The sequence below is a fragment of the Macaca mulatta genome, chromosome 8, assembly GCF_049350105.2.
Source record: "Macaca mulatta isolate MMU2019108-1 chromosome 8, T2T-MMU8v2.0, whole genome shotgun sequence".
Taxonomy (NCBI): domain Eukaryota; kingdom Metazoa; phylum Chordata; class Mammalia; order Primates; family Cercopithecidae; genus Macaca; species Macaca mulatta.
In genome coordinates, this window is record NC_133413.1 from 151,325,215 (window position 1) to 151,353,061 (window position 27,847).

The 27,847-nt window shown below is 45.0% G+C and overlaps 2 protein-coding genes across 49 annotated transcripts in view; one reads left to right on the top strand and one right to left on the bottom strand.

The window, feature by feature from the left end:
* PTK2 (protein tyrosine kinase 2) overlaps window positions 1–16,279 on the bottom strand; it is a 357,319-nt gene extending 341,040 nt beyond the window's left edge. For 42 of the 48 annotated variants that reach the window (XR_013397442.1, XR_013397443.1, XM_077944113.1 and 39 more), the window contains exon 1: window positions 16,240–16,279. The gene's annotated coding sequence lies outside the window, so the exon portion shown is untranslated. Of the gene's footprint in view, window positions 1–15,956 lie in introns of all 48 variants that reach the window. The other 6 variants (XM_077944098.1, XM_077944078.1, XM_077944108.1 and 3 more) reach the window with 5 other exon arrangements.
* LOC144330858 (uncharacterized) lies at window positions 234–18,656 on the top strand. Its single transcript, XM_077944126.1, has 3 exons — window positions 234–320; window positions 13,346–16,570; window positions 18,423–18,656. Exons 2-3 carry the CDS (start codon window positions 15,873–15,875, stop codon window positions 18,430–18,432), a joined length of 708 nt encoding a protein of 235 aa, XP_077800252.1. The 5' UTR covers window positions 234–320; window positions 13,346–15,872; the 3' UTR covers window positions 18,433–18,656.
* Window positions 18,657–27,847: the final 9,191 nt, after the last annotated feature.

Consider the following 27,847-nt stretch of genomic DNA (forward strand, 5'->3'; position numbering starts at 1 on the left):
TCCCCGGAGTTCCTTGAAATGTGCCCAGGAACTACCAAGCATGAATCTAGTACACGGTTAAGTTGGCAGAAAGGGACAGCTGGGACTACCTCAGGCATGTCCTCTGACCCTAACAACTGTGGACACATACTCAAAAGATTGGTACTCTGTGAGCTAGAACAAGAGATCCCAATAAAACCATAACAACATTACATTACCAGTTAATAGGAAATACTGTGTGAATGGACAGAATAGCCTGACGTAGCTTTTCCTTTTATATCTTCTTTTTTTATTTTTTTATTTTTGTGAGATGGGGGTTTCAGTCTGTCACTCAGGCTGGAGTGCAATGGCATGATCATAACTCACTGCTGCCTCAACCTCCTGGGCTCAAGTAATCCTCCCACCTCAGCCTCCTGAGTACCTGGGACTACAGGCATGCACCGCTATGCTCAACTAATTTTGTTAAATTTCTGTAGGGACAAGGTCTCACAATGTTCCCCAGGGTAGTCTCAAACTCCTGCACTCAACTGATCCTCCTGCCCAGGCCTCCTGAAGTGCTGGAATTATAGGCATTGAGTCACTGTGCCCGGCCTCATGACATTTTTTTAAATCTGTGGTTTCAGCTACCTCTCTTGATACTAGAAATCAAATTTAAGATGCTTCAAACCAATCTCCACATGGTTCTCACCAACATCCAGGCTTTTGCCCATGCTTTCTTCTCCCTAGAACCTTTTCCCCCATCCTTCCCCTCTCCACTTGGCTAATTCCTATTGTTCTCTCAAGAGTGGGTGCTGTGACACCCCTGCCAGAACCCCATAGTGCCCTGCAACTTTGCACAGCACTATGACTGCCTATGGGCAGGGACGGCAGGGCAGGTGCAGTGGGAGACACTGGGTCTAAGACACAGATCAACATATAATAAATGCTTTCACAAAATTTCTCAGTTAAAACTGACAGATATTTGTAAGTTAAAATATCAATACTTAATAGTTATCTACTCAGTGTGCCACAGATTCAAATTTCATCACCTAAACCAGTCTAAGAATTTACATTGTACCTTAGGGATAGATTTCACAGAAGTCTATTAAAAGAGCGCAATCATCTGTCTAGCTACATAGATTCCAAAAAATTCAAACTTCAAACAGCAAGGATAACCACATTAGCGGTTTTCAAATGCAGATCCACATACCAGTGCAAGTCCCTGATGAGGTTTTCATAGTTGAGCCATATCTATCCACTAGAACTTTCTGCAATGATGAAAATGTTCTATACCAGCGCTGCCCAATGTGGTAGCCACTAGCCACATATGGCTAATGAGCACTTAAAGTGGGACTAGCATAACTGAGGAATGGGCCTTTCAACTTTGCTTAACTGTAATTAATTTCAATTTAATTGGCCATTTGTAGCTAGTGGTTACCATATCAGACATCAGGTTCAGGTCTAGACTCCGGAGTGAAATAAAAAAAACGTGTCTTGGCTTCTTAATTTCAGGCAATGTCATTTGGTCCAACACTCCTCCTGAAAAAGACTAAAAGAAAATATGGACAGACTATTTTTCTAATCTTAAAAGCAACCAGAATCTGACAAGACAATAAATAACAGGCAAAAATTAAAGGGAAACCAGGAAGCCAAAGAGATAAGCACAGAAACCACCTCTGCCCTCAGGGCACTTGCTAATTCTGAAAAGTCTCAACTTTCATTTTTATGACAGTGCAGAGAGGGGAGACAGGAATAAAAGACTGGGTCCTCCAAAGCATATAACCCAAAACCCTACTACAATAAGCAAGAACCCAAAAGGCTACACACCTCCAGAGAATAAACCGGTAATGAACCAACTATCCAGCAGAACTAGATCTATGAGGGGTCCAAACAATCTCAAGCCTTGAATTTAGTTTAAGGAGATCCCAGACTGGCTGACACAAAAACAAGTGTTCTCTGGAGGAAGCGACCTTCATTCCAGGCCTCAAAAGAATCCTACAAATCATCTGCATCCAAATCTTATACCATAAACAAAAATTAAATCATAAACCTAAATGTAAAATCTAAAACCTCTAGGAGAAAAAAAATCAGAAAAACCTTTGTGGTCTAGGATTAAGCAACTCTTAAATGTAACACATACACAAAAACACAACCCATAAAGCAACAAACTCATAAATGGGACAGTATCAAAATGTATAACTTATGCTTTTCAAGGCACTGTTAAGAAAATGAAAAAGCCACCCATAACCTGGGAGAAAAGTATAGTATGTATCTGATAAACAATTTGTATCCAGAATATATAGAGAACCCTCAAAACCCAAAAAAATGGAGGAAAAAAAGTCTTTTTTTTTTTTTTTTTTTTTTTTTTTTTTCAATTTTCTAAGATAGAGTCTCACTCTGTCGCCCAGGCTGGAGTGCAGTGGTGGGATCTTGGCTGATTGCAACCTCCACCACCCAGGTTCAAGCAATTCTCCTGTCTCAGCCTCCTGAGTAGCTGGGATTACAAGCGTCCGCCACCATGCCCAGCTAATTTTTGTATTTTTAGTAGAGATGAGGTTTCGTCATGTTGGCCAGGCTGGTCTCCAACTCTTGACCTCAAGTGATCCACCCGCCTTTGCCTCCCAAAAGTGCTGGGATTATAGGCATGAGCCACAGTGCCCAACTAACAACTTTAAAATGCACAAAAGATTTAAACACTTCTTCAGAGATATACGGATGGCAAATAACCATACAAGAAGATGCTCAACACTATCAGTCATTTGGGAAACGCAAATTAAAACCACAATGAAATTCCATTACACAACGAATTAAAATGGCTACAATGTACAAGACTGACAATATCAAGTGTTGCCCTAATGATGTAGAGCAACCAGAACTCTCATCCACTGCTGGTGGGAATGCAAAATGGTACAACTCTAGAAGACAGTTTGGCACTTTAAGAATTTCAACAGGCCAGGTGATGTGGCTCACTCCTATAACCCCAGCAGTTTAGAATGCCAAGACTGGAGGATTGCTTGAACACGGGAGTTTGACACCAGCCTGCGAAACACGACTAGATCTCGTCTCTACAAAAATTTTTTCTTAATTAGCCATGTGTGATGGTGAGTGCCTGTAGATCCAGCTACTCCAGTGACTGAGGTCAGAGGATCACTTGAGCCTGGGAGGCTGAGGCTGCAGTGAGCCATGACTACACCACTGCACTCCAGCCTGGACAACAGAGTGAGACCCTGTCTCCAAAAAAAAAAAGTTAAACATACACCTACCATATGATACAGCCATTCCAGTCCTAGTCCAACCATTCCCAAGAGATACAAAAGTCTACACCCATACAAAGCCTTGTACAAAAATATTCAGAGATCTGTAACAATCCAATTCTCCACAAATAGATGTAGACCGTCAATGTAATCCCAAACAACATCTGGAAGAATTATTTTAGAAGTTGACAAGTAATTCTAAAACATGTATCGATCTGCAAAATGTCAAGAACAGCCAAGGTACTCTTGAAGAAGAGCCAAGTAGGAAGGGTTCCACAACGCGATAAGACTTATTATAAAGCTAAAATAATTTAGACAGCTTAGTGTTTGTGGAATCAAAGAATCCAAAAACACAAAAGTCTAAAAGACACACACATGGCCAGGCACAGTAGCTCACGCCTGTAATCCCAGCACTTTCGGACCAAGTCAGGCAGATCACAAGGTCAGGAGATCGAGACTCTCCTGGCTAACACAGTAAAACTCCGCCTCTACTGAAAATACAAAAAATAGCAGGGCGTGGTGGTGGGCGCCCGTAGTCCCAGCTGTTCGGGAGGCTGAGGCAGGAGAAGGGCGTGAACCCGGGAGGCAGAGGGTGCAGTGAGCCGAGATCGCGCCACTGCAATCCAACCTGGGAGACACAGCGAGACTCCGTCTCAAAAAAAAAAAGACACACACGTATATGGACAAGTGATTTACAACAAAAGTGGCATTGCAGAAGCAGGGAAAAAGATACTCTTTTCAATAAATGGTGTTGGGATAACTAGATGTACACATACTAAAATGAAATTGATTTAATCCCTTCCTTATACTATACACCAAAATCAATCCCAAATGAATTATAAAGATGAAATGCAAAATTATTAAACATTTAGAAAATAACAGAGGAATTAGTTCACAGTCTCAGGGTAGGGGAAGACAAAAAAAAGTAGGAACTGGCCGGGCGCGGTGGCTCAAGCCTGTAATCCCAGCACTTTGGGAGGCCGAGACGGGCGGAACACGAGGTCAGGAGATCGAGACCATCCTGGCTAACACAGTGAAACCCCGTCTCTACTAAAAAATATAAAAAAATAGCCGGGCAAGGTGGCGGGCGCCTGTAGTCCCAGCTACTCGGGAGGCTGAGGCAGGAGAATGGCGCAAACCCGGGAGGCGGAGCTTGCAGTGAGCTGAGATCCAGCCACTGCACTCCAGCCTGGGCGACAGAGCCAGACTCCGTCTCAAAAAAAAAAAAAAAAAAAGTAGGAACTATAAAGGAAAAGACTGATAAACTGGACTATATTAAACTTAACTTCTATCAAAAAAAACACCATTGAGGCTCTGCACAGTGGCTCACATTTGTAATCCCAATACTTTGGCAAGTGAAGGCGGGAGGACTGGTTGAGCTCAGGAGTTTGAGACTAGCCTGGACAACATAGGAAAACCCTATCTCTTAAAAAAAAAAAAAATTTAAAAAATTAGCAAGCAGGGTGATATATGCGTATTCCCAGCTACTCAGGAGGCTGAGGGAGGAGGACTGCTTGAGCCCAAGAGTTGGAGTTGGCAGTGAGCTATGACTGCACCACTGCACACCAGCCTGGGAAACAAAGCAAGACCCTATCTCAAAGAAACAAACAAACAAACAAACAAACAAAAACTACTGAGAGTCAGTGAAACCGCATGCCACAAAGTAGGAGATAGTGGCAAGATGTATAAACCAACAAAGGACTTGGATTCTGAATATATACAGAGGCTACAAATTAATGAATTAAAAAAAAAAACAAAAACAGAAGACCTAATAGAAAAATACAGGCACTTGGCAAAACAGTAAATCCAAATGGCCCGCAAATTTATTTTAGAAAGTGCAATCTCGGCCAGGCACGGTGGCTCACACCTGTAATCCAAGCACTTCAGGAGGCTGAGGCGGGCAGATCACCTAAGGTTGGGAGTTCAAGACCAACCTGACCAACATAGAGAAACTTCATCTCTATTAAAAATACAAAATTAGCTGCATATGATGGTGCATGCCCATAATCCCAGCTACTCGGGAGGCTAAGGCAGGAGAATCGCTTGAACCCAGGAGGCAGAGGTTGCGGTAGGCCAACATTGCACCAGTGCACTCCAGCCTGGGCAACAAGAGCAAAACTCTGTCTCAAAAAAAAAAAAAGTGCAACCTCATTATAATCAGAAAAAAGCTATTTAAAACCACAAGGTGATACACTACAGAAACCACCAAAAGGGGTGCAAAAGGGAGACGGGTTATAAAAGCAGAGAAGAGGAAACTGTGCTGAGAAAATGGTCAATGATTGGAGCCTAACCTTTTAGTGACAAGCAACACAAGAATCATTTATTTACTAACATTTCCTGAAAAGCTACTATAGGCCAGGCACTCTTAAAAGTACAATGGTCATCGCAGAATATAACTGACTATAAGTTATAAGTTTCACTCTCCTTGACCAATTTTTTTTTTTTTTTTTTTTGAGACAGGGTCTCCCTCTGTCACCCAGGTTGGAGTGCAGTGGTGTGATCATGGCTCACTGTAGACCTGACCTCCTGGGCACAAGCAATCCTCCCACCTCATCCTCCTAAACAGCTGGGACTATAGGCATGCACCACCATACCTGGCTAATTATTATTATCATATTCTTTGGGAGAGACAAGATTTCACCATGTTGACCAGGCTAGTCTCAAACTCCTGGGCTCAAGTGATCCTCCTGCCCTGGCCTCCCAAAGTGCTGGGGTTACCGGCGTGAGTCAACATGCCAGGCCAACAAATTGTTTCAAGAAGAAATTGTTCCAGGTCAATTTTCCCACCATCTCATTTCTATTATTTTTGCTTTCATTGAGCTGCACAGTTGAAAGATCATAGTAGGAAATTCATGTGGAAATATCCTTCTCGTTGTTTTTAGATTACATTAATTTTGCTCATCCCTACTTTTCTTCTCTAACTTGTTAACTTTCATATACTTAAATACCCTTTACAACACAGACTATACAACAAAGTCATTTTAGTCTTTCTAATTGACTCCCTTCAGACATTTGATCTTTTCTGAAATGCTTTACAAGGCTTTCATGTATCTAAATTCCTCAACTATCAACACGCTGAAAATCCATAGAATAGATGGGAGACTCTTTTTCATTCCTTACATTATTTACTGACCACCTATAATGGTATTATGATCAAGCTGTGTGGGACTCAAAGATACCTAACAGATAATACAGAAGCCTCATCTCTGAGCTCACAACATTCTGTCTGCCAAGTTATGTGTCTAATTCTGCATAAGATATAACAGATTTAAGGGACATCACCAACTTCATCGTTGTGGACTGCTTAATTTTTATTTAAGCTTTTCTTAGGAGAAAAGGGCAAAAGGTAAAAGAATGTATTAAATTTAGGCAATAATTCAATACCAGGAATAAAAATCAATTCACATAATACAGCTTCATTAATTACCCCAAGTCTTGGCAATCACCCTGACTCTATTATGTTAGCCAATTTTTTAGCACCAAAACAAAACCACCAGGGAGCTTATGCCTTAAGCACCAACATGTACACACACTCTACTGACATTTGCCAAAAGCCACAAGTCCAGGAGCCATACAAACTGCTATTTCAATGTAAAATTGTTCATTCAAATTCCAAAGCAAGATTTAAAATAATTAATCAGTCTCAGCATAAAACATTCAAAATCTTAACAAAAGCAGTTGTGAGATCTTCCCAAGATTCTGAAAATCCTAAAAAACACATTTAGATTCCTGAAGTGAGGGCAATCTCCTTAGCAAATCTAAGTGGCCAAGAAGATACCATACACATACCTCAAATTAAGACTAATTTTTGCCTCCTATGACTTGCATTTCTTTCAAAATATCCTAAAGCAGCGGTTCACAAACGTTAACATGCATCAAAGCACCAAGACAGCAAGTTTACAAAGCTTGCGAAGCCAGGCATGGTGGCTCATGCCTGTAACCCCAATACTTCAGAAGGCCAAAGCAGGAGGACTGCTCGAGCCCAGGAGTTCAAGACCAGCCCTGGTAACATGGTAACATGGTCTCTACAAAATATGCAAAAATTAGCCAGGCGTAGTGGCATGCACCTGTAGCCCCAGCTACTCAGGAGGATCACCTGAACCCGGGAGGTCGAAGCAGCAGTGAGCGGTGATCACGCCACTACACTCCAGCAAGACCCAGTCTCAAAGAAAAGCAAAAAAAATTTAAAATGAAACAAAATAGGCCATGCACAGTGGCTCATGCCTGTAGTCTCAGCACTTTGGGAGGCAGAGGCGGGCAGATCACCTGAGGTCAAGAGTTTGAGACCAGCCTGGCCAACATGGTGAAACACCATCTCTACTAAAAATACAAAAATTAGCCTAGTGTGGTGGTGTGCGCCCGTAATCCCAGCTACTCAGGAGGCTGAGGCAGGAGAATTGCTTGAACCCGAGAGGCAGAGGTTGCAGTGAGCCAAGATTGCACCACTGCCCTCCAGCCTGGGCAACAGAGTGAGACTTCATCTCGGAAAAAAAAAAAAAAATTAGCTGGGCGTGGTGGCATACTCCCGCAGTCCCAGTTACTCAGAAGGCAGAGGCAGAATTGCTTGAACCCTAGAGGTAGAGGTTGCAGTGAGCTGAGATCGCGCCACTGCACTCCAGCCTGCGGCACAGAGAGAGAATCCGTCTCAAAAACAAAACAAAATCAAAAAGCGTGCTGAACACCACCCTTAGCGTTTGATTCAAGAGGCCAGAGGTGGGGCCTCAGCACTTGCATTTCTAGCAAGTTTCTAGATGACAGTGATGCTACAAATGCTGTCACTACTCTGAAAACCACTGAAAGCCCCTGGAGCTTACTGGAATGTGTGCATGAACAGTGTGAATGAGTTACCCCCTCACACTATAGCAAGACTATAGAGGAACTCACTGAAAGGCAAACTGCAAAATCTCAGGGACAGATTCTGTACCCAAATGTTGACTTCCATTACCGGAGTGAATGTATTTTGAACTGTCACTTTCAAAATGTTTTATCTCAACAGCAGCACAGCAGCAAAAGACTCTGAACAAGGTCAAGGATGAGCGGCACAGTGCATAATTCACACACTTCAATATTAGGAAGATGTTTGTTCTTTTAAATGGTTTAGGGGCATAATGTTAAACCTTTGTAAAGCATCCAATTAATCCAGTTGATTAGCAAAAGATACATTAGAGCTTCTGGACAAGTAATCAAAACTTCCATCATTTTGTGTCACCTCAAACAACTTACTATGTCTTCAGAACTTAGGATGAGTCCGAATCAATTCCTACAAGATCGATTTCCAGAAAAAAAAGTTTCAAAATTATGAAAGAGCAGAGCAGTATTTTTTTCCTGGCCCAAGTCTGATAGTAGTAATTTAAAATACGGTAGACAAAGGTAAAAAAGATAACCCCAAGTTCTTCCCTGGTATCAAGTCCTATGTGAGTCTGAGCTCAGGTGAGCGGCTGGCCTCTGCCTCCCAAAGTGCTGGAATTACAGGCATGCACCACCGTGCCTTACCCCTATGTAATCTTTAAGTGAGGTTCTTTACCAGGGCAAACAAAATAGTAGACACCTGACTGACGCAAGTAACAGTTCTCCAATAATCATTAATACACCTGCGTTCTTTCATTTACTCAGTCAATAAATATTACTGTGTAAGACACTGGTGATTCAATCATGTATAAAACAAAGTTTATGCCCTCGTGGAGCTTACATTCTCACAAGACAACACACATTTCACTACAAAATATGTAACACATAAAACTGCTAAGCTCTTTCATCGGACCAGCAAAGACAAACATAGAGTGTTTTGGTCAAGAGAGACATAGACACAACAAGCACCTACAGTTCACAGCAGAATCCAATCCCAAAATGCAGGAATTTTAATAAGGAATATGAGGGCAAAAAAGAGACCCTAGGCACACATAACCCACAAACGTGACTCTTTTTTTTTTTTTTTTTTTTTTTTGAGACAGAGTCTCACTATGTCGCCCAGGCTGGAGTGCAATGGTGCAATCTCAGCTCACTGAAGCCTCGACCTCCCAGACTCAAGTGATCCTCCCACCTCAGTTTCCCAAGTAGCTGGGACTACAGGCACACGCCACCACACTCATCTAATTTTTGCATCTCTTGTAGAGACCAAGTTGTGCCATGTTGCCCAGGCTGGTCACAAACTTCTGGGCTCAAGCGATCTGTCCACCTCGGCTCCCCAAAGTGCTGGGATTACAGGTGTAAGCTACCACACCCCACCCAAATGTATGATTTTTGTCATTTATCTGTTTCTGAAAAAAAATGAATTTATAGTAAAAAAAAAAAAATGTATATCAGTAAGATTTAGGTAGATTTCAATTAAATAAAATTCAATTAAGGATTGTAAGGAAATACTTTCATGTTCTTAAAAACATGTAAACTTTGTAGTGATGCTACTAGTGTTTTTCTGAGGCTTCCAACTGCTAAGGGGGAGGAGAGTGCCACTAAAGCAAAAACATCAACTTCCTTCTTTTGTCTACAAACCGTTTCATTAGAGTATTTGCGCAAATCAGGCTATAATTAACAGCATTTACTAAAAAGTTTTTACAAACTTAAGATTTGCAGCAACCCTGCATCGAGCAAGTCTATCAGCGCCATTTATTCAACAGCATGTGCTCACTTTGTGTCTCTGTGCTACATTTTGGTAATTCTCACAATATTTCAAACTTTATTATTACATCTGTTATGGTGATCTGTAAACAGTGATCTCTTTTTATTTTTAGAGGCAGGGTCTCACTGTTGCCCAGGCTGATCTTGAACTCCCAGCCTCAAGCAATCCTCCCAAAACACTGGATTACAGGTGTGAGCCACTGCACCTGGCCTATGATCAGTGGTCTTCGATCTTACTACTGTAGTTGTTTTGAGGGGACCATGACCTGTACCCACATGAGATCCACATTTACTCTATAAACATGTGCATTTCCACTATTCCACTTACTTGGCCTGTCTCTTCTGCTCTCCTCCCTCTCCTGTGGCCTGCTATTCCCTGAGATACAAGAATACTGCAATTAGAACAATTAGCAACTCTATAACGGGCCAAGGCGGGAGGATCATGGGAGGTCGAGAGTTCAAGACCAACCTGACCAATGTGGAGAAACCCCATCTCTCCTAAAAATACAAAATTAGCCTGGTGTGGTGGTACATGCCTGTAATCCCAGTTACTCAGGAGGCTGAGTCAGGAGAATCGCTTGAACCAGGAGGCAAAAGTTGTGGTGAGCTGAGATCTCGCCATTGCACTCCATCCTGGGCAACAAGAGTGAAACTCCGTCTCAAAAAAAAAAAAAAAAAAAAAGGCCGGGCACGTGGCTCACTCCTATAATCCCAGCACTTTGGGAGGCCGAGGCAGGTGGACCACAAGATCAGGAGATCAAGACCATCCTGGCCAACATGATGATGAAAGCCTGCCTCAACTAAAAACACAAAAAATTAGCCAGGCGTGGCAGCACATGCCTGTAGTCCCAGCTACTCCAGAGGCTGAGGCAGGCGAATCGCTTGAACCTGGGAGGCAGAAGCTACAGTGAGCCGAGATCACACCACTGCACTCTAACCTGGCAACAGAGCAAGACCCTGTCTAAAAAAAAAAAAAAAAAAAAAAAAAGGAACTCTATAACAGCTTCAAAGTGTTCAAGTGAAAGGAAGAGTCCCACCTATCTCACTTTAAATCAAAAGCTAGAAATTATTACGCTTAGTGAGAAGAAATGTCAAAAATCAAGATAGGGCCGGGTGCAGCGGTGATGCCTGTAATCCTAGCACTTTGGGAGGACAAGGCAGGCAGATTGCCTGAGCTCAGGAGTTCGAGAATGGCCTGGGCAACACGGCGAAACCCCGTCTCTACTAAAAAAACAAAGAAAAAAAAAATAGCCAGCCATGGTGGTGCATGCCTGTAGTCCCAGCTACTCAGGAGGCAGAGGTTGCAGTGAGCCAAGATCGCACCACTGCACTCCAGCCTGGGGGACAGAGCAAGACTCTGTCTCAAAACAAATAAAAATAAATAAATAAATAAATAAATAACATAAAATAAACAAGATAGGCCAAAAGTGAGGCCTCTTGTGCCAAACAGCCAAGTTGTGAATGCAAAGGAAAAGTTATTGAAGGGAATTAAAAGTGGTACTTCAGTGAACACACAAATGACAAGAGTGTAAAACAGCCCTGGCCAGGCGCAGTGGTTCACACCTGTAATCCCAGCTACTCAGGAGGCTGAGACCCCAGAGTCACTTCAACCCGTGAGGCGGAGGCTGCAGTGAGCCAAGATCACGCCACTGCACTGCAGTCCAGTCTGGGTGACAGAGTGAGACTGTGTCTCAAAAAAAAAAATTTTTTTTTAAAGGTGAAGAAAACAGCCTTATTGTTGGTATAGAGAAAGTTTTAGTGGTCCAGATAGATCAAGCCAGCCATAACATTCCCTTGACCCAAAGCCTAATTCAGAGAAAGTTCCTATTCAATTCTGTAAATTGACATGCGGAAGCTACAGAAGAAAAGCTGGAAGCTAGCAGAGGTTGGTTCATGAGGTTGAAGGAAAAAAGCCATCTCCACAGCATAAAATTGCAAGATGAAGCAGCAAGTGCTGGTGGAGAATCTGCAGCAAGTTATCTAGAAGATCTAGCTAAGATCACTGATGAAGGTGGCTACACTAAACAACACATTTTAAATGAAGAAAGAAACCACCTTCTATTGGAAGATGCCATCTAAGACTTTCATAGCCAGAGAGATGAAGCCAATGTCTGGCTTTAAAGCTTCAGAGGACAGGCTGACTCTCGTTAGGGGCTAAGGCAGCTGGTGATTTCAAGTTAAAGCCAATGTTAGCTTCCCATTCTGAAAATCCCAGGGTCCTTAAGAACAATGTTAATTCTACTCTGCCTCTGCGCTACAAATGGAATAACAAAGCCTGGATGACAGCACATCTGTTTACAGCATGGTTTACTGAATATTTTAAGCCCACTGTTGAGATCTACTGCTCAGAAAAATTCCTATCAAAATATTACGGTTCATTGGCAAAGTACCTGTTGCCCAAGAGCTCTGAGAGAGATGGACAAGGAGAGGAATAAGGTTTTCATGCTTGTTAACACCACATCCATTCTGCAGCCCATAGATTAGGAAGTCACTTTGACTTTTAAGTCTTAAAAGAAATATGTTTCATAACGGTAGAGCTGCCATAGATAGTGATTCCTCTGATGGATCTGGGTAAGTACATCGAAAACATCCTGGAAAGGATTCACCATTCTAGATGCCATTAACATTCGTGATACATGGGAGGAGGTGAAAACAGCATTATGAACAGGAGTTTGGAAGACCTTGCTTCCAACTGTCATGGATAACTCTGAGGGATTCGCGTTTTCAGTAGAGAAAGTAAATGCAAATATGGTAGAAACAGCAAGAGAACTAGAATTAGAAGTGGAACCTGAAGATGTGACTGAATTGCTGCAATCTCATAATAAAACTTGAACGGATAAGGAGTTCCTTCTTAGGGATGAGGAAAGAAAGTGGTTTCCTGAAATGGAATCTACCCCTGGTGAAGATACTGTGAACACTGTTGAAATGACAACAAAGGATCTAGAATATTGCATACACTTATTGATAAAGCAATGGCAGTGTTTGGGAGTACTGAGTTCAATTTTGAAAGAAGTTCTGCTGTGGATAAAATGCTTTCAAATAGCATCACATACTCCGGAGAAATCTTTAATGAAAGGAAGAGTCAATTGATGTGGCAAACCTAATTGTTATCTTAAGAAACTGCCAGACATTTCAGTCTCCAGCAACCACCACCCTGATTTGTCAGCAGCCATCACCATTGAGGGAAGACCATCCACCAGCAAAAAGATGATGATTTGCTGAAGGCTCAGATGACCGATAGTATTTAAGTAGGTCATGTACATTAGCTGGGCACAGTGACTCACGCCTGCAATCCCAGCACTTTGGGAGGCCGAGGTAGGAGGATCACTTGAGCCCAGGAGTTCAAGACCAACTTGTGCAACATAGGGAGACCCCATCTCTACAAAAAATGTAAAAATCAGCTGGGAGTAGTGGTGTGCATGTATAGTGCCAGCTACTCAGGAGGCTGAGGTGGGAGGATCACTTGAGCCCAGGAGGTCCACGTTGCAGTGAGCTATGACTGCACCACTGCACTCCAGCCTGGGTGACAGAACAAGACCTTGTCTCAAAAAAAAGAACTGTACATTGCTTTTTTAGACATGTTACTGCACACTTACTACAGTATAGTGTAAACAAAAGTTTTATATGCACTGGGAAATCAATGTGTGTGACTCATTTTATTGCAGTGGTCTAGAAACAAACCAAGATATGCCTGTACTACAGGAACTAAACTTTTCTCAGATGTTTTTCACTAGCAAAAAAGAAAAATTCACTTCAAATATGATAAAAATAGTATAACTTTTAATGTTACTGAAATTTAAAACAAGAATTGATCGAGGTCTAAATCAACATCAGTTTAGAATACCTAAACTGAAAATGTTAAATTTAAAAACTAAAATTTTATATTAACACTTTGAAATGCATCTTTTGTAACTCTTAAGATAATTTTAATTATTTTCTAAAAATTAAGACATCACAAAATACAAAGGGAAAAAGGTTTCCATAACCTTTAGAGATATGAACTAAGATCCTACCTTTCTAACTCAAATCAACGTTCAGGAAAGGACAGTTTTCAAAATTATTTTTTACATTATAGAATACAATATAAATAATTTCCTCTACAGGACCCAATCTTTTTTTTTTTAAGGAGGGTAGCTTTAACAATAGGATTTTCTTAGACGATTTCTCCAACTCCCTAAAAGAACACACATCTGACTAGCTGGAGAACATGGTTTTGAGGACTGAGAGAGTAAGTTATGTAATTTCCATCAAGAAACATGGTGCTTTTCAAAAAACATTTTAGTATAAAACGTTTTAATGATCCTCACTGCCTCCTCACAATTTCACTGCTGGATTCATGGAACTTCACTCCTAATCTAACATTATTCACTTTCAGTGGGCTTCCAGCCTCAAAGAATAAGGCTTTTTAGGTCCTGTCTCCTCTCAGAGTTTGCCCCAGTATTCTTTGCCCCAAATCGTAAACACGGAGTTTTGATTTCCATGTCTTTATTTACCCAATGACTTGCTTCTTGATGCACCACCACTTAATGATGTTATGTGTCCTCCTAATCAGCGTCTACACTGAAGTCTTAGGTGATTGTGGGCTCCCTTAAAAGGAAACATGTGTTTTAAATAATCTTTGCCTGTGTTCATTATTAAACTAGATTATTTGATAGTGACCTGAAATTTTTTAAAGGAAAACGTTATAATATTGACTTTGATGTCTCTGCACTTTAATAAACAAGAAGGTTCAAAGTGATGGTAGGTTCAGCCTATTTTTCCCCTCCAAGGACAACCACAAATACAAAACACAAAGATACTGGGACAAAAACATCCTTAAAATGTTCCTTGTTTGAATGTCATAGGGCTTTTCCAATTAACTGACTAGTATAACTGCATGAAAATATTACCTATACTGTACCCCAACAAAAATACGTTGAATGCTATTTACTTTTATGTGTCTTTTAACTACATCCGTGTGCTTGCATCCGACTGTTCAGAAGTTTTCAAACATGGGACAGAGTGCTCAACTCTCGAAGACATCATTTTCATTACCCGTTTCCCAAATAAAATTTAAGGTTGAGGCTCTGGTATTTCATTTCATATAGTAGTGGTCTGTTTTTCCGGCCATGAAAACGTTTATATTCTAAGTAAAAATCCCAGCGATGGTTAAGTCTTAAATAAATACAAATCTCCAAACTCTTGCACTGCCTTCAGCTTTCAGCTTGAATGTATAACCAGTTCCCATAATTACTACAATATTACTATTATCTTAGTCTCATTGCCAAAATCCCAGCTGCAGGCTAACTATACAAGAATGAGACACTGTTGAAATGACTCGGGGGGGGGGGGGGGGAACTTTACCCTCACTGATTTTAGCTACAAAATCCTGCAATTAAATGAAACCAATTCACACACACACACACCACCTTCTAAGAAAGAACAGGATGCCGCTACACAAGGAACCCAGACAGAAATTCGGCTAACAGTTGCGCCTAAGCCACCGCGGCAGAGTCGGGGGCTGGGGGCGGAGAAGAGGAGGAAACTTGGGAGGCACAAAGACTCCAGTGAGGACTCCAGTGAGGGCTCCAGGGCTCCCGCCAAGAAACCCACGGGGCTCTATCAAACTTGAGGGTTTGCGTTCGGGCACACGGCGGGCTTGGAGCTCCGGCACCGGCAGGCCGCTCGGAGCCCACCCTTGGCTGCTCGCGGGGCCGCGCCCGGAGCCCGGTCGGGCCGTCGCGAGCCTCCCTCTCGCGTCCGGCCGAACCCTGCCGGCGTCCCCGCGATTTCCCTCTTCCTCCTCCTGCCTCTCCCCTTTTGTTTTTCAGGCATTCGGTCCGTCCTCCGCCTCTGGCAGCCCTGCGCGCCCCCCGAGCCCCGGCCGCCTCCTCTTCCTCAGGCCCCTCGGCCTCTCCGCAAGTCCGGCCTTTTCGAAAGTCGCCCCCCCATCCTCCTCACGTCCCCCGGACTCCCCACGTCCCGCAGCCTTTCTGTCTTCCCCGAACCTCTTGGCCTCCCCGCGCGCCCCCGGAATCCCCGACCTCCTCGAGCCCCCGCCTCCCCATGTCCCTCAGCCGCCCAGTTTTCCCCAAGCCTCCCGACCACCCAGCGCCCCAAGCTCCCGCCTCCCAGCGCGCGCCCCCTGACCTCCTTAAGCCTCTGAGCCTCTCGGAGCCTCTCGGCCTCCGCGGGCGCCCCAACCTCCTCACGGTCACCGGCCTCCCCTCCTCCCAGAACTGGGACCGGGGGCGCGGGAGGGGCCGGTCTCCGCTGCATCCGCCCCGGGACTGGCTGGGCGGCCCCGCTCTGCCCCTCCGCCCTCAGGGCCGCGGCCCAGCCCACGACCGCTGCACCGAAGAAGCCCGCCCAGCCCCCGGCCCGCGCCCCGCGCCCCGCACCCCGCGCCCCGCACCCCGCACCCCGCACTCACTCGGATCGCGGCTGGGCGCCGTGAGGCTAAGGCAGACGACGACGGGGCGGCGCCGGGCGACGGCAACCGCGCTACCTCCCACGCCTCACGCCGCGGGCGCACAGCGGTCCCGGCCCGGCGGCGGCGGCTGCGGCGGCGCGGGCTCGCGCCCTCGGGGCCGTGCTGCGTCGGCGCGGGCCCGCGCGCGTGCGCGGCAGCCGGCTGAGGCGCGCGCCCTCCCTCGGCAGCGCACGCCCGGCCCCGTCTCCGTCAGAAGTTTCCGCCTCTCGAGGGGACTGGGCATGCGCGCCGCTGCCCGCGCATGCCCAGCGCGCAGTCAGGCTCCACTCCGGTAATTTGCTCTGTGGTGACCAGGCCGGAGTTTCGGGGTGGCTGGAGGCCGCGCGCGGGCGTGGCGGCCGGACGGGGAAAGCCCTGGTCTCGGGGGTGGCCGGGGTCGCCCCGCCGAGCGGACATCCTGGGGTCCCACCTGCCGCGCTCTCAGCCAGCGGGATTACACGGACTTCGGGAAAGCCCTGCCTGTCCCCTTCCCTGCCCCCAAATCCCTAAGGGGTTCCCTCTGGAGAACCTCCCTCCTGAGCTGCCCTGCCGCCCCGCCCCCAGAGTTGGGCACCCGCTGCGGACCCCGGGCCTTGCAGTGCACTCTCCAGGCACCACACCGACCCTAACGAGCGGTTCCTGGGCCCTTTTTGCAGATAAGGAAACTGAGGCTCAGAGATTCTTTTCATGGCATTATAGCTAAGTTAGGCTGGGCCATGATTTGATTTTGGAAGATGAAAAATCATGAAAGGGACTTAGAAGTCCACTGGAGGTAAACAGGTTACCTAAATGAATGCCAGCAGGGAACGAGCCCCGCAGTCCCTCCTGAGGCCTACAGACCTGAGCCGGACTCCTCCAGGCGAAGGAGGGAAGGCTCGCCCCGACACCCACCCGGGCTTCCGCGGTGTGAGCCAGTTTGTCAGCGAGGAGCTGGTTGGTTATGACTGGAACGTGCCGTAGGTGGGGTGGGGGAAATAGCAAAAGGCGAGGTTGGAGGGATTGAAAAATGCAGACGGCTGCGCGGGGCCTTGCTTAGGTGCCTAGAGTTTATACTTTAGGCAACAGAGAGCCTTTGGAGGGCTTTAAGCAGGAAGTGATAACTGATTTGTGTTACTTAAAAAAAAAAGTCACTCTGGCAACCTTGCGGTCGGAAATGAAACCAGAAGAACCCTCAAGGCTGCAACTTTCATTTTTATGGTGTCATTTTGATGCTAACCGCAAGCCAGGAGGCAGGACAGACAGGCACGGGAGGCCTTTTTGAAAGGTGAACACCCTGAAGCCCAGAGAGGTGACACACGTCTTTACATTAGGAGCTATAAATCAAGTAAAAATCAAGTAAAAAAGCTTTTGCTTATCAAGATTTTACCATATTTAAATGTTTTGGGGTTTTTTGTTCTTTAATGAGATGTATTAAGGTTGGTGTTTTTCTGGGTTTTGTTACTTTTTACTACATATAAACTTGTAAGGAATTGCCTCTCCATGCCAGCCTCAGGCCTCTGTGCGTGCTGTTTGCTCTGTCTGGAACTTCTTGCTCCTCACTTCGTTCAAGATCCTGCTTTTATGTCACCTCATTGATACCAGCCGACCACTCTGTATATAATAGGAACCACCCATTGCCCTGCCATCCTCTCACACACAGTCCACACTTAGTCTGTTCTGTTGTTCTCCAAAGCACCTATTGTTCACCATGGCCCAACACTGTGTTCTTGTTTATTTCTTGATTGTCTGTCTCTCCACTAGAATCTTAGATTCATTAGAGCAAGGGCTTTGTTTTGTTCACTAATAGGTCCTGGCACACAATAAGTATTTGTCCAGTGAATGAACGAAGCTTTGGGTGATGTGAAGTGAGAGCTTATTATTACAAGGATAAGAAGAGCATGGGAATTAAAAGAAGGGAGTGGAGGCACAAAGGGACTGCATTAAGGATAACTTTGGGGGAAGGGGCTGCACTTAGCATGGTAGACTAAAAATGGCCATCAATTATTTGACACTTTTCCCAAGAAGAGGTGGAATTTATTCACCCCTTGAATGTGGATGGATCTTGTAACTTGCTTTGACCAATAGGATGTGTCACAAGTGACACTGTACAAATTCCAAGCCTAGGCCTCAAGAAGCCATGCTGCTTTCACTTTCCCCCTCTTCAGCCCAAGCTAGCCTCATGAGGAGGCCGTGTGGAAGAGAACTGAGCACCCTGGCCAGCAAGCTGCCACCTCCAGACATGTGAGTGAGCTGTGCTAGACCTCCCAGCCCCTGTGAAGCATTCAGCCCACTGCAGCTACATAAGACCTGGAGAGACTGATGGAGGAACTGCCCAGCTGAACCCAGCCCAAATCGCCAAACCACGGAATTGTGAGCCAATAAAATACATGTGGTTTTAAGCCTTTAGGTTTTAAGGTAGTGTGTTACACAATATTGTTTCCTGGACTCTGCCACGATACATTTGAAACTGACGTTCTTGAAGGGCAGCTTTGATTATTATTATGCTGAATAAAAGAAGAAAATCAGAAAAGGGTGGGAAGAAGTGATGCAAAGGAGAAGGGCAGACAGAGATACAAACGGGAAAAGGGACAAACCTAGGAAACAGTGGCTTGTCTTACCTCTTGGGCATACTTTGTGGTGTCTAAGAACTCAGGCTGAGGAGTAAGATGAACATTGGCACAGACCCAGGCTCAAGTTTAACCATTCACCAATAAACCTATGAAGGTTGTATAATGTCTCTGAGCCTCAATTTCTCATCTGTAAAATGGAGACTCTAAAGGATGTACATTAAAATTAGGTTGTAGAGAGGCCAGGCGTGGTGGCTCACGCCTGTAATTGCAGCACTTTGGGAGGCCAGGGCGGGCAGATCGTGAGCTCAGGAGATCGAGACCATCCTGGCTAACACAGGAAAACCCCGTCTCTACTAAAAGTACAAAAAAATTAGCCAGGTGTGGTGGTGGGCATCTGTAGTCCCGGCTACTCAGGAGGCTGAGGCAGGAGAATGGTGTGAACCCAGGAGGCGGAGCTTGCAGTGAGCGGAGATGGTGCCACTACACTCCATACTGGGCGACAGAGCGAGACTCCATCTCAAAAAAAAAAAATTAGGTTGTAGAGGAAACAAACCATTCTCATAAAACAGCAGGGTGCTTAGCATATATAGGTGTTATTGATTGACTATAGCATTGCTTTATGGATTACTAATAATTTGCATGATGATGGAGGGGGTATTCAAAGGACCACCAGAGCACAGAGTCAAGGAAGGCTGACTTCTCTCAGTCTCTGTGGGTCAGAACCTGTATACACTGTCTCTAGACCTCATAGCAACCCTGTGATGTAGATGCTATTATCAGCACCTCCATTTTATAAATTTGAAAACTACTGCTCAGATGGCCAGGCGCAGTGGCTCACGCCTATAATCCCAGCACTTTGGGAGGCCAAGGCGGGCAGATTACTTGAGGTCAGGAGTTCGATACCAGCCTGGCTAACCACAGTGAAACCCTGTCTCTACTAAAAATACAAAAATTAGCTGGGCATGGTGGCAAATGCCTGTAATCCCAGCTACTTGGGAGGCTGAGGCAGGAGAATTGCTTGAACCAGGGAGGCAGAGGTTGCAGTGAGCTGAGGTTCGCCCGTTGCACTCCAGCCTGGGCAAAGAAGCAAGACTCCATCTCAAAAAAAAAAAAAAGAAAGAAAAGAGAACTACTGAGAACTACTGCTCAGAAAAAAAAAAAAAAAAAAAGGCAGCAGCAGCAGCAATGAGTCAGATAGCAGGGCTGGAACTCAAGGCTGCATCTGTCCAACTGCAAAGCCTGTGCTCCTTCCTCTCCCCAGCACAGTCTCTGATGCACTCATACCCTCATACAAAAAAACAAAGCAGAGAACACAATTTGGCTTCTCCCCTTCCTGCACTGCGCCAGATGGGCTGAGCGCTGACCTTGCGTGGGAAGCTTTCAGGAAGAGCTTCCTGTGTCTTGGCAGAGCAGCTGCGCTGAGCCTGGGAGCAGTTCCCCCTTGAAAAGCCCCCCACCTCCCTGGTCGGCTAAGGGCTCCCTCCCAGGAGGGGCTCACTCACGCTGGAGAAGCAGAAACACACACTAAGGCCAGGGGTGGATGCACAGTCATGGGGGCGTGGAAGCTGATATCACAGAAGAGACGCTGAAGCCCAGGTTCCTGCCCACATCACAGCTGACCACCCTGCAGATCTGTCTGGAGAAGCTGTAACGAGAGAAAGTGAGACCCAGGGGACAGGTGCCTGGGGTACTTTTCAATCCAGTTAAATGTGCCCCTGAGAGCTATGGGCCTCTCACATCACCACGGCATGCTGGGCCTCAAGAATCTGGAGAGTGGTGGAATGGAGAAAGGGTCTGACAGACCTGACCTCCAATCCCAGCTCCCTCACGTGACAACCCCATGGCCCCAAGCAGGCTGCTCAACCTCCCGGAGTCTCAGCTTCCTCCTCTGTAAAATGGGGAGAGTGGAAGAGCAGAAGGCAGGGGCAGAGGATGCCCCTAGGGAAGACATCTAGAAGGAAAGCAGGCGTAGAGGAGGGGGCTGAAGACAGATTCCCACCTCCAAATTCTGTCCCGTATAAAGTCAAATGGGCCCTTGCCCTCTGCTGAGGCCACAGTCACCACTTGCAGCTTGCCCAGGAGTGAGCAAAACAAATCCGTGGTCGCTATTCAGGAACATTCTGGGCTCACAGAATAATTAGGCTATGCAGGGTTGTTGGTTTTTTTTTTTTTTTTTTTTTTTTTGAGACTGAGTCTCATTCTATTGCCCAGGCTGGTATGCAATGGTGCAATCTTGGCTCACTGCAATCTCTGCCTCTTAGGTTCAAGTGATTCTCATGCCTCAGCCTCTGGAGTAGCAGGGATTATAGGTGCCCGCCACCATGCCCGGCTAATTTTTGTATTTTTAATAGAGACAGGGTTTCACTATGTTGGCCAGGCTGGTCTCGAACTCCTGACCTGAAATAATCCTCCCGTCTTGGCCTCCCAAAGTGCTGGGATTACAGGCGTGAGCCACCATGCCTGGCCTCTATGCAGGTTTTACTACAAGTTGAAATTTCACTTTCCACAGACACGTCACATAGGAATGCAGAGATAGGGGGAAGAGGGGTCCCGCAGGGGTGCCCATCTCCTGCGGGGAGGTGGGAACAACTCTTCCTAGGTTGAAGAGCATCCCAGCCCCTCCTGCTCACATAGATTGCGCCCAGTTTACCCCACCAGGGTGTTCCAGGACCCTGTGGCGCAAGAGGCACTAACAGGGCCTCTTCAAGGTCTCACCCATACTCAGTGCCCCCAAGTTCCCCTGAGTGGAAGTGAGCAAGCCCTGTCGGGAGGCTGAGTGCCTAGAGCAGGACCTCACTGTAGGGGTCTGTCCCAGGGATACTGCTCCTTGGCCTGGGCCCCAAGCCCACTCCCACCCCCAAACCCCCTCCTCCAAAATACTGCATGTGAAGGAAAATCCTCCCTTCTGCAAGGCTCAGCAGGTCCAGGCCAGGAACAATCCCCCACCTGCCTGACCTGAGATACCCCTTCGGTCTGGACCTGGTAGCAAAGGCTCCAATCACAGTTCATCTAGAGCTAATGAGTGCTCTGTACCTGCTACTGTCCCTACAACAGCCTTTAGAGGGAAAAAATGTTCACATTTTCTGGGGAATTCTGCCTCAAATCATTTATTATCTCATTTACTTTTCACGACTGCCTTAGATAAGTATTACTAAGCATGTTTTACAGATGGGTAAATTGAGTCCAGAAGGTGATGACTATCCAGCTCCAGTCTACCCAGCAAGTAAGGAACAGAGCCAGGATTCAAACCCAGCTTGTCTGGCTCTGAAATGGTGCTCACAGCACCACAGCACCTGCTGGGATTACAGGCTTGTGTCTTCATGCCTGCCCTGAAGGCGACTAGAAAGAGTCTAGGTGAGGAGGTGAGGCCTACATGGCTTCTCCCTGCATTAAGTTCTTCACTTTATAAAGACCATGCAGTTGCAGGGATGCCATCAGACCAGTTCTAGTCATGGAACTGATAAAATTCCCTTTCTTTCTTTTCTTTTTTTCTTTTTTCTTTCTTTCTTTCTTTCTTTTTTTCTTTTCTTTTTTTTTTTTTTTTTTTTTGAGAGAGAGTCTTGCTCTGTTGCCCGGACTGGAGTACAGTGGCACAATCTTAGCCCATTGCAACCTCTGCCTCCCGGTTTCAAGTGATTCTCATGCCTCCTCAGCCTTCCAAGTAGCTGGGATTACAGGCATTCATAACCATGCCCAGCTAATTTTTGTACTGTTTTAGTAGAGATGGGGTCTCACCATGTTGTCCAGGCTGGTCTCGAACTCCTAACTTTAGGTGATCCACCCGCCTCTGCCTCCCAAAGTGCCAGGATTACAGGTGTGAGCCACCATGCCCAGCCTAAAATTCCCTTTCTTGATCTTTTTCATTGTTTTGGTTAGTATTAATTCCTCATTAAAGAAATGTCCTCTCTGCAAATCTTGCAAATCTTGTTGGAATTATGTTCAACAGGAGGCTTCCATTGTTTCAGTTTGTAAAATTTAAACAGACTGCCACTTAGAAGAGTTCCCGTTTCTTTCTTCTTCTCAGCTTTGTTTTTTGTTTGTTTGTTTGTTGTTTTGGTTTTTTTTTTTTTTTTTCCTGAGCTCCATTTTTGTATTTTCGGGGTTGTTTGTTTGTCTGTTTGTTTTGGAGATGGGATCTCACTTTGTCATCCAGGCTGGAGTGCAGTGGCACAATCTCAGCTCACTGCAACCTCTGCCTCCAGGGCTCAAGTGATCCTCCCACCTCAGCCTCCCGAGTAGCTGGGGCTACAGATGCGTGTTTGTATCTTTTGTAGAGATAGGGTTTTGCCATGTTGCCCAGGCTGGTCTCGAACTCTTGAGCTCAAGCCATCGTCTCGCCTCAGCCTCTCCAAGTGGTGGGATTACAGGTGTGAGCCACCGGACCCCACCTAACTTGTGCTAATTCTCAATGATCTAAAGCAATGCTTCTCAAACTGTCTGTAGTATGGAGCAGGTTTTTTTTTTTTTTTTTTTTTAAATGTTTTGTGGACTCATACTTTTGTAAAATGTAATTTAAAAATTAGAAATGAAGAATGTAAAAAGTAAAGACAGGCCAGGTGCAGTGACTCATGCCTGTAATCCCAGAACTTTGGGAGGCCAAGGTGGGTGTATCACCTGAGGTCAGGAGTTTGAGACCAGCCTGGACAACATGACGAAATCCCGTCTCTACCAAAAATACAAAAATTAGCTTGGCGTGGTGGCATACACCTATAGTCTCAGCTACTCAGGAGGCTGAGGCACGAGAATCACTTGAACCTGGAAGGCAGAGGTTGCAGTGAGGCAGGATCACACCACTGCACTCCAGCCTGGGCGACGGAGTGAGACCCTGTCTCAAATATGTACATACATACATACATACATACATACATACATACATACATAGTAAAGACATACAAGACACAAGCCTCAATTTTTTTTTTGAGACAGGGTCTTGCTCTGTTGCCCAGGCTCCAATGCAGTGGTATGATCATGGCTCACTGCAGCCTTGACCTCCTGGGCTCAAGCAGTCCTCCTGCCCTGGCCTCCGGATTAGCTGGAACACAGGCATGTGCCATCACACTCAGCCAATTTGTTTGTTTGTTTTTTGTGGAGATGGGGTCTTGCTGTGTTGCCCAGGCTAGTCTCAAACTCCTGGGCTCAAGTGATCCTCCCACTTCAGCCTCCCAAAGTGCTGGGATTTCAGGCATGAGCCAATTTTTGTTATTAGAGTCAAAACAACTGTGTCAAATTGCTTTGAAAGTTTCTAAAATTCTTAATTTCTGTACTTATCCTGCTATGAGTTGATAACAGTGTGCAGAGCAGCTGCAGTTCCATGCAACAAACTGTGGGCAGCATTAATTCAAAAGATTAACAAGGCCAGGCACTGTGGCTCATGCCTGAAATCCTAGCACTTTGGGAGGCCAAGGCAGGCAGATCACCTGAAGTTGGGAGTTCGAGACCAGCCTGACCAACATGGAGAAACCCCATCTCTACTAAAAATACAAAATTAGCTGGACGTGATGGTGCATGCTTGTAATCCCAGATACTTGGGAGGCTGAGTCAGGAGAATCATTTGAATCCTGGAGGCGGAGATCACACCATTGCACTCCAGCCTGGGCAACAAGAGGGAAGCTCCGTGTCAAAATAATAAATAAATAAATAAATAAATAAATGATTAACAAAAGAAGACTTGGGCCAGGTGCAGTGGCTCACGCCTGTAATCTCCAGCAATTTGGGAGGTCGAGGAGGGCGGATCGATTGAGCTCGGAAGTTCCAGACCAGTCTGGGCAACATGGCAAAACCCTATCTCTACAAAAAATACAAAAATTAGCATGGCATAGTGGCACATGCCTGTAGTCTCAGCTACTTGGGGGGCTGAGATGGGAGAATCACTTGAGCCCAGGAGGTTGAGGCTGCAGTGAGCAAAGATTGTGCCACCACACTCCAGCCTGGACAACAAAGTGAGGCCCTATCTCAAAAACAAAGTTAAAAACATAAAATACTAAAAAGACTTGATTCTGTTCAAAATGTACATATTTGAATATGCTTTCACCAGAATAGAATATATAAGGGCAATGTGAACAATAAAAAATTAATATTTTCATATATATTTACAAAGCAACTATTTGTTTCTATGGCTGTATTTCTATTCCAAATCTTCTATTAAATGAAAAGTTAAGTACAAACTATAATTAATTAATATCAAACATTAATTTTATATCAAATATATTAATTTGATATCAAAATATATTAATTTTATATCAAATTTAAATACAGTTGAAATTTTTAAATTTAATGTCAAAATTATAATTAAATCTTGCTTAAATTTTAACAAATTTATTTGCATTCTCATATTTAATATTTTTCTAGTCAGCAATATCAAGAATTGGTGTCATTCTTCACATGTTACTTCTACCTGTATATAATATATACAACTTTTGCATATACAGTATGCAAATCCAAAGACAATGGTTGAATGTTTCAAAATATCCTTCAACTGCTGTGTTCAACTGATGCGAATATCATGCTAAATGAGATAATGGTGATGGTTACATAACTCTATACTACAAATCATTGAATCATACATTTTTACAAAAAAAAAAGGAACTGACTCACTCTTGGAACTTCAGAGTCAGAGTCAGGCTGACTGAGGCATATCTGCTGAGAACTTTCACTCCATCTCTCAGCCTTACATTCAAGTCTCACACAGCTCTCCCCCTGTGATGATAAAATGCCCCCACCCACAGTTTCTATCCTGTCCCTTCAACGACCCATGTAGAAAAGCCTGCGCCTTTTCCAGCAGCTGAAGCCAAAGTCTCCTTTGCTTTGATTGGCCGGGCTCAGGCTCTACACCTAGCCCGAAACTGGAGGTAGAGTCAACCCAAACCACAGGGACATGAAGTGGGAGGGGGCTTTTTGCCAGTAGAAAGAGAAGGGATACTGGAGATCCCCTCCTCGCCTCCTTGTTCTGGTACTAGAACCCCGCTTTTCCCTCAGGAACACGCCTCACCTACATTTCATGGGCCCTGTAGGGTTGCTAAGGGTTGGCCCAACTTGAGATGTTGGCAAGTATGGTACCCAGCTTTCTGGGCCGTTGACTCTCTCCCAGAAATGCCACTCTGGAGTCTCAGAGAGAAAAGGCAACCAGAACTGAGGCATTTCCATAAGAGCGCTCCCAAGCTCCCACATGAGCACCGGTGTGGCTCCTGCAGAGCTGGCCCGGCTGCCTGCCTGCTGTCCCTCAGTGCTAGGACTGTGCCTTGTCCTCCCCTTTCTGGTTACCTTGAAATCGGCCAGAGTTGACCTCTATTGCTAACAAATGACCCTGACTGATAGAGACACCTACCCGTAGAGTTGCTGAAGATCATTGACTGAGATAAATATTGTACAACAGTTAAAATGAAAAAAAAAATAAAAAAGGATCATTGGCAACATATCTGAGGTTATGGGCCCCCCAATTAATAATAGATATTGTTGTTGTTTCTCTCCCAAGTGTCTTGAGAACATTATTTTTTCTTTTTAATAGACCTTTTTAGAAAAGATTTAGATGTGCACAAAAATCAAGATGATGGTACAGAGATCCCATATACTCCACACCAGTTTCCCCTATTATTAACATCTTGCATTAGTAAAATACATTTGTTACAATTAATTAACAAATATTGATACATTATTATTAACAAAAGTCCATAATTAATTCATATTTCCTTCATTTTTACCGAATGTATTTCAGTAGGATCCCATCCAGGATCCCATCCCGGACACCATATAACATTCAATCATCATGTCTCCTAAGTCTCTTCTTGGCTTTGACCATTTCTCAGAATTTTCTTGTTTTATTTATTTATTTAAGAGATGAGGCCGGGCACAGTGGTTCACACCTGTAATCCCGGCACTTTGGGAGGCCAAGGCAGGTGAATCACCTGAGGTCAGGAGTTCGAGACCAGCCTGGTCAACATGGTGAAACCCCGTCTCTACTAAAAATACAAAAATTAGCCGGGCATGGTGGCACATGCCTGTAATTCCAGCTACTCGGAAGGCTGAGGCAGGAGAATCGCTTGAACCTGGGAGGCGGAGGTTGCAGTGAGTCGAGATCTCGCCACCACATTCCATCCTGGGCACGAATGAGACTCTGTCTCAAAAAAAAAAAGAGAGAGAGAGAGAGAGAGAGATGAGGTCTTGCTATGTTGCTTAGGCTAGCTTTTCTTTCTTTCTTTCTTTCTTTCTTTCTTTCTTTCTTTCTTTCTTTCTTTCTTTCTTTCTTTTTTTTTTTGAGACAGTCTCACTCTGTCACCCAGGCTAGAGTGCAGTGATGTGATCTCGGCTCACTGTAACCTCCGCCTCCTGGGTTCAAGCGATTCTCATGCCTCAGCCTCCTGAGTAGCTACAGGTATGCACCACCACGCCCAGCTAATTTTTGTATTTTTAGCAGAGACAGGGTTTCACCATGTTAGGCTGGTCTGGAACTCCTGACCTCAGGTGATCTGCCTGCTTCAGCCTCCCAAAGTGTTGGGATTACTGGTGTGAGCCACTGCACGTGGCCTAGGCTAGCCTTGAAATTCTGGGCTCAAGAGATCCACCCACTTCAGCCTCTCAAGTAGCTAGGACTACAGGTGCATGCCACTGCACCCAGCAGAATTTTCTTGTTTTTTTGACAGTGTTGAGGACTACTGGTTGGATGTTATTGTAGGATGAGCCACCATTGGAATCTGTCTGATTTTTTCCATTGACAAGCCTGGAATTATAGGTTATCAGGAGGAGGACCACAGAGGTGAATGCCATTGTTCTCATATCTTATCGAGGGCACATACTATCGGCCTGAATTGTGACTGTTGTTGTTGACCTTTTTCACTGGCTAAGTAGTGTCTGTCAGTTTTCTCCAACTTATAGTAACCCTCCCCACCCTCCCTTGAAAACTCTACACTTTGGGAAGAAGCCACTATATGCACCCATACTTCAGCCATACCTCAAGAATGAAGAGTGATGCTCCCCCACCATGAGGGTGGGGTATCCACATAAATAATTGGGATTCTTCTGCATAA

Excerpts from the sequence above, each read along its gene's own strand:
- LOC144330858 (XM_077944126.1), top strand. The coding sequence starts at position 15,873 with ATGTCCCTCAGCCGCCCAGTTTTCCCCAAGCCTCCCGACCACCCAGCG.